The following is a 15,843-nucleotide window of genomic DNA, read 5'->3' as shown; positions in this document are numbered from 1 at the left end:
AGTTTAAATTCACACTGAATGGAGTTGACTGTTTTCACTTCCTGTCACATACCAAATTCCTTCAATGGCTGCCTTTGAGCCCTCGGCCTGCTATTCAATTCTAACAACCTTTTATTTACATAGCTTGTCTCATCTCTGACCAAAGTGGTATATTCCTATTCCTGATTAGGTGGCACTAATCTCTACCTGCATTTGTGCTGTATCTGGGCAATTCACACTCTTTAATGGACTAACCTCGTCGCAACCTGTAAGGCAGGGCACTGCTATTAGCCCCATTGTACAGATGTGGAACTGAGGCACAGAGAGACTAAAGCCCAGACCCTCAAAGGTATTTAGGTGCCTAATTCCTGTTGATTTCAATGGGAGCTAGATGCCTATACAACTTTGAGGATCTGAGCCCCAGGGACTTGACCAAGGTCACACAGAAAACCTGTGGCTGAGGAAGGAAAATGAGCTCAGGTACCTCAAATCCCAGGCTAATGCCCTAACTCCTTTCCTTACAGAGGCATTCTGTTGCCTTTACTGTTAATGCCAGACAACTGTCCCTTAGCCCTAATAATAAAAGGACTGTATTTTCTTAATCCAATTTACATAGTTCTTCTTCTAGGCTAGCCTCTCTTATCACACTTCACTATAAAATGATATTATTCTATCTAGTACTAGGATCAGCCTTTGGAACATATTCACTAAAGAGAGACTCTAACGGTACAGTTCCGTTCTAGCTCTGGATGCAATATTCTGGGGTCTTCAGATCCAGGTTTAATTTGGGCCAATCTGTACTATTTCTATTTTAAAAGTCCTTGAACAGTATAAACCCAAATTCATTTGAAATTCTGATCAACAATGAAAGTAACAAAATCGCTATGTCCATCAGCCAAACCAGACCGCCTGTTCACTTCATGCAGCTGTACGTAGACAAAAGCTGCCCACAAGAGGTTACTCTTATCCTAAATCTTGTTTGGATTATGTACGGAAGATGGCGCTTTTCCTGCTTCAGTCGGTCAGCAAACAGCTTTATTTGCCTACAAAAGAAGATTAAATTAGTTAAAGCTGCTTTTCCTCAGTTCTTCCATTAGATGGTAGTAAATACAACAATGCATTCCAACTGCATAATATTTGACCTGTATAAGAGATGCTGATAACCTGAATTTGGCTCAAAATGTAGATCTATAAAGCCAAACTTTTATAAAACATCATACACAGAAAAATGGTACTATTTTATCTCCAATGGCATTAATTCTGATAAAAAGAGATATTTTTAAACAAAATCCCTCCCCCTGATGTGTTAGCAAACTTTCAAAACATTGCAGCACTAAACCGGAAAGCAAAACTGAATTGTTTACAATATAAACAAAAGTCAAATTGATTTTTCATTCTCCAAGCTGACAGAAATGCAAGAAAGTTAACAACGAGCATAAGTAATGACAAGTATGTTGCATTTTAACATTTCTTTCACTTTTAAATAAGGCCTGGATCATGCAAACACGTACACATGAGTCACTGAAGTCAAAGGGACTACTCAAATAAAGTGATGCATATTGTGTTTGGAGGATCAGGGCCCATGGTCATAGTAATATCATAGGAAAAGACATTTTATTTGTTTGTACTATATGATTGATTTTTTAAGCTGTGTCTCTTTAAATCTTTCAGAATTACTATAAGCACTTCACCAGTAACAGAGAAATTTTCAAAATTAAATTCCATTTCAGAGCACGACAGAATCTTAGTAAACAACCACAAACCAGCTGAGTGCCCGCAGCCATACCACTTTGCGGGCTGCTCCTAATAGCGGAGCACAACTGGACTGAATAAGCACTTAGCTCATGACACATTTTAACAACATTGTAGAAAAGTTCAAATGCACAACTATTTGGTCTCCAAAAGCCACTTCTCCAATTCTCTCTGTTTTCATCGTTTAAGGGATTATTATTTACTCTTATTGGCATATAAAATATGCACCAAATGAAGCAGAATAACTAGCACTTTTCATCTACAAATCTCACAGTGCTTTACAAAGGAGGTCAGTATCATTACGCCCACTTCACAGATGGGGAAACTGAGGCACACAGCCGTGAAATGACTTGCGCAAGAACACCCAGCAGGCCAGCAGCACAGCTGAGAATTAGAATCAAGCTTTTCTGAATGCCAGTCCAGTACCCTATCCATTGGACGCAGGGAGTCCTCTGCTTTCTCCGTAAGCTACAGTTTAAAAAGGGGAAAATTAAAAACCGATAAAACGAAATACACCGGAAGTCATTGAGACCAGTCTCTGTACAGAAACACAGAGTCTGTACTGGTCAGATGCCCCCACATAGTATTAACGGGCACTGCCCTGCTTGGCTTTCCCATGTGTTTGAATGATGTCAACATTTTAGATTTGTTCATTCTTCAACTCTTGAAACAAGTGTCTTATCTGCCGTGAAATGGGTGGACTGCCGGTGATGAAGGTATTCCACAAACATTGTTAACTATTGAGGACGATGGAAAGAATTTTACCCAGGAAAGAATTTTCTGTAGTATCTGGCTGGTGAATCTTGTCCATATGGCTCAGGGTTTAGTTGATCGCCATATTTGGGGTCGGGAAGGAGTTTTCCTCCAGGGCAGATTGGAAGAGGCCCTGGAGGTTTTTCACCTTCCTCTGTAGCATGGGGCACGGGTCACTTGCTGGAGGATTCTCTGCTCCTTGAAGTCTTTAAACCATGATTTGAGGACTTCAATAGCTCAGACATAGGTGAGAGGTTTTTCGCAGGAGTGGGTGGGTGAGATTCTGTGGCCTGAGTGGTGCAGGAGGTCAGACTAGATGATCATAATGGTCCCTTCTGACCTTAGTATCTATGAATCTGTGATGTTTACTATCGACCATAAGCACATCACAACAGGGACTGGTCCTGTATAATCTGTCCGGTGCCTCGTACAGTTTGGGCACGACTGAACATAAAAATGAGGAGGGGGCTTACTTTTCATACAGCACTGCCAGCAGAGAGGTGCAAAAGCTGACTAACGAAGCAAGCGACTGCTCAGTTTCACTCAGCGTAATGTACTGCCACGGGCCAGAAGCAACAGACACTGGCCCCACTCCTGTTAACTGTATGTAGCCAACGAGGTAACAGCTTTAAGCAGCGGAAGCCAGATGCTACGGAGGGAGACGGTGCGTGGACAAAGCCAAGGCACAGGAGGAAAGTGGGTGAGGCTGTAGGGTGACTGTGGACATGTTGACAAAGCTGTGGACGACTCTTGGCAAAGGAAGGTAGGCCCTGCAAGGGCACTTAGAGCAAAACAGGGAGTGCTGTGGGTGGCCAAGGCAGCTGGGCAGCACCTGGATGGGGGGCGCTGTGGGTGGCAGAGCAGCAGGGGGGCTGGAACAATAGTGGGGGGGGGGGGCTGAGAGCCATTGAACCAAACCCACAACCCTGTAGATCACGGAAACCGCGTCAAGCCCGGGGGTGCGGTAGCAGCCCCGCAGAGCAGACAGGTGGGAGACGGGTGGGTGACAGGGCAACTGGCAAGGGGGTGGGCAGCGCAGCGAGTGGCTGGCAGAGGGTGGGTGGCTGTGGGTGGCCGGGCAGGGGGTGGGGAGGCCGCGGGGCGGGTGAGACCTGGTGGAGGTGAGGCCGGGGGTGGTGTGGGGCGGGGCAGAGGGGCACGGCGGGACGGGGTGCAGCGCATAGGGGCAGAAGGCGCAGTAGGGCGAGGGGTGCAGTGGGGCAGAGGGCGCGGTGGGGAAGGGGTGTCGCGGGGCGCGGTGCAGTGGGGCGAGGGCCTGGGTGTGGTAGGGGTGGGACTGAGGGGCGCGGGGGGGGGCGCTGGGGCGACGCAGGGGTCGGGGCCAGCAGTGGGGCCAGGGCAAGTGCGGCGTGGTGGGGGCGGGGCAGAGGCCGGGAGGCGCGGCGGGGGCGGGGCTGAGGGCGCAGTGGGGGCGGGGCCCTGGGGGGCGGGGCCATGGCGGGCAGGGGGCGGGGCAGCCTTGGCGGCGCTGCGCAGCTCCTCGCGCCCGAGTCCCGGCCAATCGGCGGCCTCGGCAGCAGGAAGCAGGAAGCGCTGGGCGGGTCCCCCCAGCCGGGCGGAGGCAGGAGCACCCGGGCCTGAGCGTGGATGGGGTGAGGGGTCACGGGGCCATGGGGGGCAGAAGGGGAGCGCCCCGGGCGGGGTCAGGAGGCAGAGGGGCAGGATGGGGCAGAGGGGAGGGGTACGGGGCAGGAGGGGGAAGGGGCAGGGGGAGGGGTACGGGGCAGGAGGAGGGATGGGGCAGAGGGGAGGGGTACTGGGGCGGGAGGGGGAAGGGGCAGAGGGGAGGGGTACTGGGGCAGGAGGGGGAAGGGGCAGGGGGAGGGGTACTGGGGCAGGAGGGGGAAGGGGCAGAGGGGAGGGGTACTGGGGCAGAGGGGAGGGGTACTGGGGCAGGAGGGGGGATGGGGCAGAGGGGAGGGGTACTGGGGCAGGAGGGGGGATGGGGCAGAGGGGAGGGGTACGGGGCAGGAGGAGGGATGAGGCAGAGGGGAGGGGTACGGGGCAGGAGGAGGGATGGGGCAGAGGGGAGGGGTACTGGGGCAGAGGGGAGGGGTACTGGGGCAGGAGGGGGAAGGGGCAGAGGGGAGGGGTACTGGGGCAGAGGAGAGGGGTACTGGGGCAGGAGGGGGGATGGGGCAGAGGGGAGGGGTACTGGGGCAGGAGGGGAAGGGGCAGAGGGGAGGGGTACTGGGGCAGGAGGGGAAGGGGCAGAGGGGAGGGGTACTGGGGCAGGAGGGGGGATGGGGCAGAGGGGAGGGGTACTGGGGCAGAGGGGAGGGGTACTGGGGGAGGGGGAAGGGGCAGAGGGGAGGGGTACTGGGGCAGGAGGGGGGAAGGGGCAGAGGGGAGGGGTACTGGGGCAGGAGGGGAAGGGGCAGAGGGGAGGGGTACTGGGGCAGGAGGGGGGATGGGGCAGAGGGGAGGGGTAATGGGGCAGGAAGGGGGATGGGACAGGAGCGAGGATGGTGGTAACGAGACATGGAGAGAGGCAGGAGGGAAGGGGGCATCAGAGGGGTGGGGTTACTGGAGGGGGCAAGGGAGGGCAATGGGGATAGTGAAGGGGGAGGAGAGAAAGCGGGAAGCGTCTGGGTGGGGGGGGGGGTGTGAAGGTGCTGGGGGCAGGGCAGAGGGGTGAGCCTGATGGCCCAGGTGCACCTGGGCCAGTGGAGGTACAGACGGATTCCCAGGGCACCCTGCCCCTTTGCTGCAAATCCCAGTCAGGGAGCCCATGTGCCCTTGCACCAGCTGCTGGGTGTCCTAGTTCCCTTCTTAGCCCTGCTGCGCTCCAACTGTGGAAAAATGAGAAGTGCGGAGCAGAGAAAAGGCCTTGGCCTTAGTGCAATAACAAACCAACCTGCAAGTGTTTGCACTGCAGCTCTGGGTTGGGGGGGAAGTGATCCCTTAAATGGGGTACCCTCAGGCAACGAAGGTCCAAAATTTCAGTATTGTACCAAAATACAAAATTTCTAGCAAACCTTGTGTCAGCAGAAGTAATCTAATTAAGGAACAAAATTTGAAGGCAAATATTTAGGTTTTTTGTTTTTGGCCTTTCAGCATATTGCTGTCGTGTTTTGCAATCCAGCATGCTATTGCATGAGAGCCAAATGCTCACAAGGGCTCTGATGCTGCAATTGGAGCCCTGCCCCCATGCAAAGCCCCATGGTCTTAAACTGGGCTCTGTGCGGACTCAGGTGCAGGATGGGGTCTAGCTTTCTTTTTCTATTGCTCATGCAGAGTGAGGCACAGATGGGAAACTGACAGCATAAATGGTGAAATGTAAATTTGATTTTTAAAATTTGTTCAGCTTTAACAATCTTGGGTCTTATTAGTAATGTAGGTGAGGAAACTTGTCTTTTAAAAAAAACAATGAGGAGTCTGGTGGCACCTTAAGGACTAATAGATTTATTTGGGCATAAGCTTTCATGGGTAAAAAACCCACTTCTTACCCACGAAAGCTTATGCCCAAATAAATCTGTTAGTCTTTAAGGTGCCACCGGACTCCTCGTTGTTTTTGTGGATACAGACTAACGCAGCTACCCCGATACTTGTCTTTTAAAAATGATTTTTAATCCAATAACATCTGTTTTAAAATAGATTGCCACTTTAGCCCAGTTTCTGCAAACACTTATGCACACGCTTAACTTTCAGCACGAGCGTTCACGTTGAAGTCAGTGGGACTGCTCACATGCATGAAGTTGAGCAGATGTTTAAATGTTTTCAGGATTGGAACCTAAGGGCATGATCCTGAATAGAACCTTGCAACCCAACCCGAACCTGACGGGACCTGACTGCAACTGTCTGGCTCAGGTCTGGTCATCTCTGATCACCTTTTCCTGCCTATGGGCTTGACGCGTTGTTCTACTGTGTACCTCACTCCTGTTGGCCGCCACATCAGTGCGCTGCTGCATATGCTGCTGCTCTTGTGTGCTGACAAGTCACACCCCCTCTCCTGCTGCAGGAGGTGGCCAGAGATGGATTGCTGGCACCAGGCATAGGGAGTGGGAAGCTGCTACCAGGCCAAGCCCCAAGCTCAAGGTGAAATGTCGGGTTCGGGTCTGAAAACCTCTCCACACTCTCAGGTTGGGTTTAGGTCAGTTGTCCTCCGCTCGGGTTTGAGTCCTGGTCCGGCTTTAAAGTTAGGCCTGAGCAGACCTCTAATCCTGACAATACCTGCGTGTGAATCACTTTAATCTCATACATAAGTGTTTGCAGGATTGGGGCTTTAAACTATAAATTCTTTAGTTCAGGAACCTTCCCTGTTGCTGTGTTTGTGCATCAACTAGCACAATGGGTCCCTGATTCTCACTGGCTCACTACCATAAATAAGTATTAAATAATAGTAATAATTAATAACAGTAACCCTGATGGCTTTCCAATAAATAAAAGCCAGAAACAAAATGTAAAGACTGTTATTTCTCTAGTAGGCTTAGCCGTATAAGATATAGAAGATTTATTTCCTACATGTATATAGCAACTAAGTAGAAGAGTTAGTCTGTCATTCTTATTTCATAAATCATGTTGCATTGATCTGAAAGTAAATAATGGATATTTTTTAAGGCATTGTTTATTTTTAAAACAATGTTAGACAAGTATTTTATTTTCCAGTAGGGAACACAGATTACTGTTGACTTTTGCTAAGGAAATGTGAAAGGTTTTCAATACTAGTATGTGATTTGTAGGTGTTTTCTTCAATTATGCTCCCTAATAGTGGATACTCATATGGGGGGACTAGTCTTAGGACATATCTCAGTATTTTTGACACTGATGAGCTTCTGCTACTAGGGAAAGGAGAAAACTTGCGCTATGTGACACTTACTGTAAGGATATCTGTCATGAGCTGCTGCATGGAATTGCTGTCAGCAGCTACAAAACAAGCGCTCAATTCTGCAAGCTCTTTGTGCACAGATTTCATTGAATTCACTGGAATTCTTTATGTGGAGGGCTCGCAGGATTGAGCTCTGGCATTTCAGCAAATGATACAAAGAGCTATACAGGAGCTACAGAGAAGCTCAACGACCTTTCAATCCATTTAGTACATCGCTTGCGGTTCCAGTGTCAAGGCAACTAGAACAATCATTAAAGTTGAGCAAAGACCGTTTAATTTTCTGCAGATGCTCTGGCTATTGCTTATTTTGTGAATCAGTGTGTTATATAAATGAAAGAGTCAGTACAATAATATTATTTTTATAGAGCCAGTTGTTTGTAAAGCATCTAGTACATAGGTAGAAAAGGTACCTTTCCTAGAGAGCTTGCACTCTATAATCCAATCTTCCCCATGCTAGCTCCTGGATGTACGGTGGGATTCACAAAGGTGCTTAGGCTCCTAACTCCCATGAAATCAATGGGAGTGAGGCACCTAAATACCTATGGAAATCCCACCCAGAATGCTTACTACTCAATGGCGCTACTCATAAAAGTAAGAACTAATTACATCTTGTAGTAAGCATTTGCCTGGTCAGGTCATAAATTAGCATGAGGAATAAAGACTGGAATAAGACAAGAAGCAGAGCAAAGTGGCATATATCCCATTCCATCTTTTATTTTTTTAGATTGCTTGTTAGTGTTTCTGATATTGCAGGAATGGAGGGTAGAAATGTCATCACTTGGTTCTAGTTAATTGCTAAAGCTGGAAGGCTAGGAAACATAATTTTCAGATGACTTCTTTAAGGACAACCAGATTTCAAATTTGGTTGCCTAACAAGGAAACGTGATTTCTTGAATCTTTCTTTTTATTGTGGGGGGAGGATTAGCAAAAATGAGTTGCTATGTAAAATATTTTTCACTGTGTGTTGTACTGCCCTTTGCGCCCTCCAGGACAAGCTGCCGAATTGATCTGTGGTTTTTAAAATACCGGATGAGTTGAGCGATTGGTCAGCGAATACGTGTATAATTAGCCATGTACACTGGTCTCATAATAATGCTGTAGGGAGTGTATCAGACAGAGCGGAGCCAGAGGAGGAATTTCATGACTTGGTGGACAAGCTATCCACTCCTGCGGTTGGGTGGTGTTGAGAACAAAAGTGAGGCAGGAGCCCTGTTTCTGTTCTCAGCTTGGAGTGAGCCTGAAAAATCTGTACACCTAGGATTTTCACATGCGGGAAAGCACCCTCCGTGCTGGGCTGTATGTGATTAAACTTCCTCTCTCTAAATAGATTTTTGGTTGCCCTAGTCTAGTGGATAATAGAATTTTCCAAGCTCAGAATTAAGAGCTAGGGGAAGGCCCTATATCCAGTCCCCTCCCCTCCAGTGCAGGATATTCATAAGTTTTTATGTGAGTCTCTAATGATGGAACAGTTACAGTCTCAAATGGCTTATTTCCGTATGTCTTTCTACAGCCCATCCCCATTGTACAGTGTCCAGTACAGTGGAGTCCCGATCCATGACTAGGGATCCTAAGTACTGGGTAATACAAATAATTAATATCTTTATGTTATAAGGCTCAGCTATTGTGAAAGACAGGGGCAGTGTTGTGGGAATAAATTTCCTTCACGTATCCTGCTGTTCATCACTGTTCATCACACATCCTGCTGGTCCTCATGTGAAAAGTTTTCAGTGGTAGCATATGATTTGTATATGTCACAAACTTCCCTGCTTAAATTCCATGGTCGGGAATAATTTGCCCTCAAAGGAATCAGAGGGGTAGTCGTGTTAGTCTGTATCCGCAAAAACAACGAGGAGTCCGGTGGCACCTGCCACCGAACTCCTGGTTGTTTTTGCCCTCAAAAGCCATTTTGTCTCTTTCTTGTATTTGCAAGGAGTCTCTCGCTGTAGTACTTGATTGTATAGAGATGCCATATGTGTGAATCACTTGCAAGGAAACGTAAAGGAAGAGCCTACTACTGTGAACTCTTCCTGCTTGCAGCTAGCACATATCGTATTGCTAATACCCAACAATGAGCTGGCCTTGGAATTAAATTGCAAGAATTTAAATAGTAAAATCGTGACCCTCCACTCACCTGTGCTACTTATTTTTAACAAGGAAGAGGACAGAGGGACAAGGGATTTAATGAACAAAAGATGTGCTTGGTTAAAATAAGTGACTCACTAAAGCTATAACAGAAGAAAGCGTGGCCAATGCACATGCTTATTGTCTTCCATATTCCAAGGTTGACAGTGACCTTCAATGAGCAGTACGTTTTATGGGCCAGATCTTCAGCTTGGGTAAATGGATGTAGCTCTATGGATTTCAGTGAAGCTATACCCGTTTACACCAGCTGAGGATCTGGCCTTTTATCTCCATTTTCTGCCTAGTATCCTTATTAAATCTCATGACCCATAAGGCTGTAGTTTCTTCTTTCTTATGATCTGTAGGAGACACAGATGCAGCAAAGGAGCTTAGGGCTGCAGCTAACTGCTCTCAGATGAACTCCCTTTATGTTTGAATGAACTCTCTCTTTCTTTGGTGACAACCGGCTTTGCAGCTGTGCTGCCTTCCTTTCTCATTTAAAACCTTGAGGATGTGCACTGTTCTGTGGAGGGTGGCCTTGGGCTCTGTGTGTGTGTGTGTGTGTGTGGTGATGGGGAGCTTTTGAAGGTTTCTTGTTGCTTGACTGTGTTCAATCCCCTCGCAGGGATTTTTCACTGGTGGCCATGGAGCTTTCTGCCAGTGAGCTCAGCATTTATGACAAGCTTTCGGAGACCATTGACCTGGTGAGGCAGACTGGACACCAATGTGGAATGTCAGAAAAAGCCATTGAGAAGTTTGTCAAGCAGCTCTTGGAAAAGAATGAGCCCCAAAGGGGACCCCCCCAGTACCCTCTCTTGATGGCTCTCTACAAGGTAAGCCATCTTTCTGACCTGCAGGGATAGGAGATGTTGACACTTATACATACGTGCCTTTTGAGGATTTGACGTTCTTCCTCTACATAATGGCATCTGAGGCTTGTATTTCCCCATGATTAAATAATAAAGGCACAATTGGGAAACTATCCCAATGAGAAGGAAAGAAAGGAAGAATACTAAGAGGCCAGTGTGGCTCTATCAGGAGCTCTTTAATGACCTGAAAATCAAAAAAGAATCCTACAAAAAGTGGGAACACGGACAGATTGCTAAGGAGGAGTATGGGAGAATAGCACAAGGATGTAGGGATAAAATCAGAAAGGCTATGGCACAAAATGTTCCCCAGCAAGGGACATAAAATGCAGTAAGAAGAGGTTCTATAAATACATTAGAAGCAAGAGAAGGACAAAGAGAAGTGTAGGTCTTCTAATGATGGATATCATCAAGAAGGCTAGCAGGTTTAATGCCTGTTTTGCTTCAGTCTTCACTAAAGTAAATTGTAATCAGATTCTTAAGGCAATTAATATTCACAACAAGGAAGAAGGAATGGATAATAGATGTATTCAGATATGTTAGACGTATTCTAGTTGATGAACTGATGAAATGCATCCTAGGGTATTTAAGGAACTAACTGAAGCAATCTCGGAACCATTAGCCATTATTATTGAGAATTCATGGGGGATGGGTGAGGTCCGAGTGGAGGAGGGAAAACATAGTACTCATCTTTAAAAGGGGGAACAAAGAGGACGCAGGGAATTATCAACCAGTCAGCCTAACTTCGATACCTGGAAACATATTGGAATAAATTGTTAAACAATCAATTTGTAAGCACCTAGAGGCTGATAGAGTCATAAGTAATAGCCAGCATGGATTTGTTAAGAATAAATCATGCCAAAGCAACCTAATTTCCAACTTTGACGGGGTTACTGGCCTAGTTTGATAGGGGAAAGCTGTAGACATGATGTATCTTGATTTTAGTAAGGCTTTTGATACAGCCCAACATAACTTTCTCGTAAACAAACTAGGGAAATATGGTCTAGATCAATGGCTCTCAGCCTTTACAGATTACTGTACCCCTTTCTGGAGTCTGATTTGTCTTGTGTACCCCGAAGTTTCACTTCACACTTAAAAATTACCTCCTTACAAAATCAGACATAAAAACACAAAAGTCTCAGCACACTATTACTGAAACATTGCATACTTTCTCACTTTTACCATATAATTATACAATAAAGCAATTGGAATATAAATACTGTGCTTCCATTTCAGTGTATAGTATAGAGAGCAGTATAAACAAGTCATTGTCTGTATGAAATTGTAGTTTGTACTGACTTTGCTAGTGCTTTTTATGTAGCCTGTTGTAAAACAAGGCAAATATCTAGATGAGTTGATGTACTCCCTGGAAGACCTCTGCATATCCCCAGGGGTATGTGTACCTCTGGTTGAGAACCACTGGTCTAGATTAAATTACTATAAACTGGGTGCAAACTGGTTGAAACACTCTTTTCGAAGACTAGTGATCAATGGTTTGCTGAAAATCTGGGGGACATAACTAGTGGGGTTCTGCAGGGGCCTTTCCTGGGTCCAGTAATAGTCAATATTTTCATTAATATGGAGTAGAGAGTATGCTTATAAAATTTACAGATGACGCCAAGCTGAAAGCGTTGCAAGCTCTTTGAAGGATAGGTAAGTCAAAATGACCTTAAATTGGAGAATTGGTCTGAATTCAACAAGGTGAAATTCAATAAAGACAAGTGCAAAGTACTTCACTTAGGAAGGAAAAAAATCAAATGCATAACTACACAATGGGGAATAACTGGCTAGGTGGCAGTACGGCTGGAAAGGATCTGTGGGTTATAGTGGATCACAGAGTGACTAGGAGTCAACAATGGGATGCAGCTGTGAAAAAGGATAATATTCTGGGGTGTATTAACAGGAATGTCATATGTAAAACACAGGAGGTAATTGTTCTGTTCTACTTGACACTACCGAGGCCTCAGCTGGAGTACCCTGTCTAATTCTGGGTTCCACACTTTAAAAAAGTTGTGGGCAATTGGAGAGAGTCTAGAGGAGAGCAACTAACATGCTAAAAAGTTTAGAAAACCTGACTTATGAGGAAAGATTTAAAAAAAAAAAAACCCACGTTGGCATGTTTACTTTTGAGAAAAGAAGAGTGAAGGGAAGGACCTGATAACAGTCCTCAAATATGTTAAGGGCTGTTATTAAGAGGACAGTGATTGATTGATCTCCATATCTGCAGAAGGTAGGACAAGAAGTAATGGGCTTCATCAGTAGTAAGGGAGATTTAGGTTAGATATTAGGAAACACTTTCTAACTATAAGAATAGTTAAGCACAAATAGTACTCCTGGGGGAATTCTGCACCAAAAAATTAAAAATTTTGCAAAATTCTGCATATTTTATTTGTCAAAACAACACAATATAATCACTCCAGTTTCAATTATTTTGGTAACTGATTTCAAAATACAGTAAGTATGTCAACAATACAGACAGCAGCAAAAAAGATTCCCCCAGGAGTAGAGAGTTAAAGAAACCCTTACAACAACAACCCAGTTCCAGTTGTAAAGAATTGGAGGGGACTCTGTGGGGCGCCCAGACATCAGAGCCCAGCTGCGGGGCACTCCCCGGCTCTGCAGAGCCCAGCCGCAGAGCACCCCTGCCTTGACACTATCACCTCCTTTCCCTCCAGATTCCATCCACTGGGCACCTCCCAGCCCAGAGACCAGCATCCCGTTCACCCAGAGACCAGCAGTGGGCACGCCCAGAGCCCAGACACCAGCACCCTTCTCCCCCTAGAGCCTAGCCACAGGGCACCCCGCTGCCCAGACACCAGCACCCCCAGAGCCTGTACTACCCCCAGCTTCTTTACTGTCCTGCCAGGGGACATGGTGCAGCCCTGCCCTTCCTCACCCTTTGCCAGAGCTGGGTCTTCGGGTCCCTCTCCCGTCCCTGGGAGAATGAGGATCAAGCAGAGCGAGCAGCCACCAGCCCGGCTGGGTGCTCCGCTCACTGCGAGCTGGGCTTTGCAGAATCCAGGTGCCCATCTTGGCAGCCAGCAGCTCTGTAGGCCCAATTCTGCAGGGAAAACAGGGAATTTTGCAAAATTCTGCATTGTGCAGTGGTAGAGAATTCCCTGAGGAGTAAAATAGGCTTCCAAGGGAGGTTGTGGAATCCCCTTCATTGATGGTTTTAAAGAACAGGTGTTACAGTGGTTGAGGTTATTTGGTCCTGCCTCAGCGCAGGGGCTGGACTAGACCTTGTGAGGTCTCTTCCAGCCCTACATTGACTCCCCATTGATCCTGCACCTGTCTGCATCTGTTTTCTTATCTGTAAAATGGAGATGCACCCTCAAGAGGTTTAATGGTGGGAAAGTGCTATATAGGTTCAAAGTAGAGTGTTTATTGGGTAGGGGGGTGGGTAAAGGAGACAATTTCCAGTAGGGAGTGGTCAGATATTTGCTACAATGATAAGAAATTTCACATTAAAAATACTACTGGATATAATTTTATAGTCCTCTTCTACAACTGACTCTAGAGCATTTTTTGTCATCAAAAGGAGTCTAGTTTTGTCATTCCCAAGAATACACAATGCTACATAGTGAGACTGTGGGTCTTCTGATTTGTATTCCTAGTTCTGTCAACTCAGTGTGATTTCTTTGGGGCTTATTTTGGCTGATTGTACCAATGAAGTAACTCCACCAGAGTGTTTTGAGGCTTGGTTAATGCTTGCAAAGTGCTTTGAAATTCTTGCATAAAAGGTGCTACGGAAGTGCAAAATATCTGATTAGAGACTAGGAGTCTAGAATTGTTCATGGAGATCCCTGGCTTTTCTGATGGAGAATGTTAGTACTTAATTGGTATTTAAACAAACATCTGCAGACATGGGGGGTTGTTTAACACTTATCTTCATTCTTGTACAGCTCCAGTGAACGGAAATGAATGAGAAGTCTACACCTGTATGCAACTAGCATTGCTGTTTAAATGAGGTGTCTCAGCGGAAGTTAAAACACACACAACTCCGACACTAGAACCCTTCTTCGTACCTGGATGGAGAAAGTTTCCATTCTGAAGATGACTTCTTCTTTCAGTGTAATTAATCACTTGCCTGTCTTCTCTCACAGGGCCTGCTTACCCTGGGGTTAATCTTGCTAACTGCGTACTTCATGATGCAGCCGTATAGCCCTTCGCCACCTGAAACCACACTCTCCAGAGCCCATGGCTGGGGCTTCCTAGTTGGTCACATCCGACTGCTGTCTTTGCCTATTGCCAAGAAGTACATGCTGGAGAGTAAGGAAATAATTTCTTTGCTGTTGCATAACAGGTGTAGTGAGGCCGGAAGGACAATTGACTCTGAGTTGAACAGTAACTGCACATGCCCGTTGAATGTTTCACTTTCCTCCAAACTAATAACACTTTACTGTGATGGTACCAGTCTTGTTTCTAGCACCATATTTACATGCAATCTGGTTTTATCAGTAGCCAGAGCATGAAGTTAGCCTGAAAAAGATTCCCCAAAGCAGTTTCCAGTGTGTAGATCTAGGCTAGGGTGTATCTTCTCTATTAATTTTTTATATCAAATCCTTCTTGCATGTTCTCTTCTTCTAGTACCAAAGACTCTGGTAGAGAAGTTCACTTTCCCTCTACCAGCATATAAAAATGGTGTCCTTGCTTGAAGTGGCTGGGTAAGATACGCAGATATTGCAGTGATAGAAGTACGGGGAGGGCCTTGATAGATAGATTTGCCTGTAAACACTGCCTCTTCATTCTCAGTTAAGCCAAGCGACCTCCCACTTGCAAATCAAAGACCCTGGTGTTTGTGAATAGAAGTTTGAAATGCCAGCCTGCAGTTCTGATTGGTTTAGGGAAAGGCAAGCTTTGCCCATTAGCGTGTTGGGAGGAGACTCTGGGCTTGATAACTGCAGCTTTTGTACCCCTAGAACTCCCAGGGAAGTCAATGGCAGTTCAATGCATGGGATATTAGTGCACTGAATCCGTGATTAGATGTGTCCATGTCACAGTGATGAACACAGTGTAAATGCCTAGATAGACATAATAGGAATGGAAAAGTTTGCGCTGAGTTCTCATTTCCATTCTAAGTCCATTTCCACCAACCCAGGGGACCATAGGTGGGCAGTAGTGTAGGGTCCTGTGGTAATTTTGATAAATCCCTCCTCCAGACTTCAGTAATGGCAATAAACTTTTCAGTTATTCTAACTGAGAAGGTGGCGTGATAGTGATCATCTTGCAGCTCATTGTAAAGCAAAGGCTCAAGTTCTTGCCCTGAGTTGGTTTATATTTAGCGTCAGCGGTTCATTGTGTCCGAGTTCCATTATCTGGCTTTGAACTTCCTGAATTAGCTAAAAAAGACCCTCTGAAATGCCAGCTCCATTCTGCCTTTTCTGAGTGTCTCTCTCTGTTCCGTTGACATAAACACTAGACGGGCTATTGATTGAATCCCATGTGGGTGGGTCATGTGGGTGATTCATTTCCTAGCTTGCAAATTGGGATTTCATGGGCAAAAAAAACAGAGGTGAAGGA

General features: G+C 46.2%; 1 protein-coding gene across 3 annotated transcripts in view; it reads left to right on the top strand.

Annotated features, from left to right (window-relative positions):
• The first annotated feature begins 4,014 nt into the window (after positions 1 to 4,014).
• C21H6orf89 (chromosome 21 C6orf89 homolog) overlaps positions 4,015 to 15,843 on the top strand; it is a 34,144-nt gene continuing 22,315 nt past the window's right edge. Inside the window, exons 1-4 of one of the 3 annotated variants that reach the window (XM_075121856.1) lie at positions 4,028 to 4,097; positions 6,230 to 6,315; positions 10,080 to 10,287; positions 14,427 to 14,592. In XM_075121856.1, the coding sequence (XP_074977957.1) occupies positions 10,099 to 10,287; positions 14,427 to 14,592 (355 nt within the window). In that variant the 5' untranslated portion in view covers positions 4,028 to 4,097; positions 6,230 to 6,315; positions 10,080 to 10,098. Of the gene's footprint in view, positions 4,098 to 6,229; positions 6,316 to 8,864; positions 8,912 to 10,079; positions 10,288 to 14,426; positions 14,593 to 15,843 lie in introns of those variants that run through there. The other 2 variants (XM_048826695.2, XM_075121857.1) reach the window with 2 other exon arrangements.

This window comes from Caretta caretta, chromosome 21, assembly GCF_965140235.1.
Source record: "Caretta caretta isolate rCarCar2 chromosome 21, rCarCar1.hap1, whole genome shotgun sequence".
In the NCBI taxonomy this organism is placed as follows: Eukaryota; Metazoa; Chordata; order Testudines; family Cheloniidae; genus Caretta; species Caretta caretta.
The sequence above is the reverse complement of the archived record's forward strand: the minus strand, read 5'-3'. Positions and strand labels throughout refer to the sequence as shown.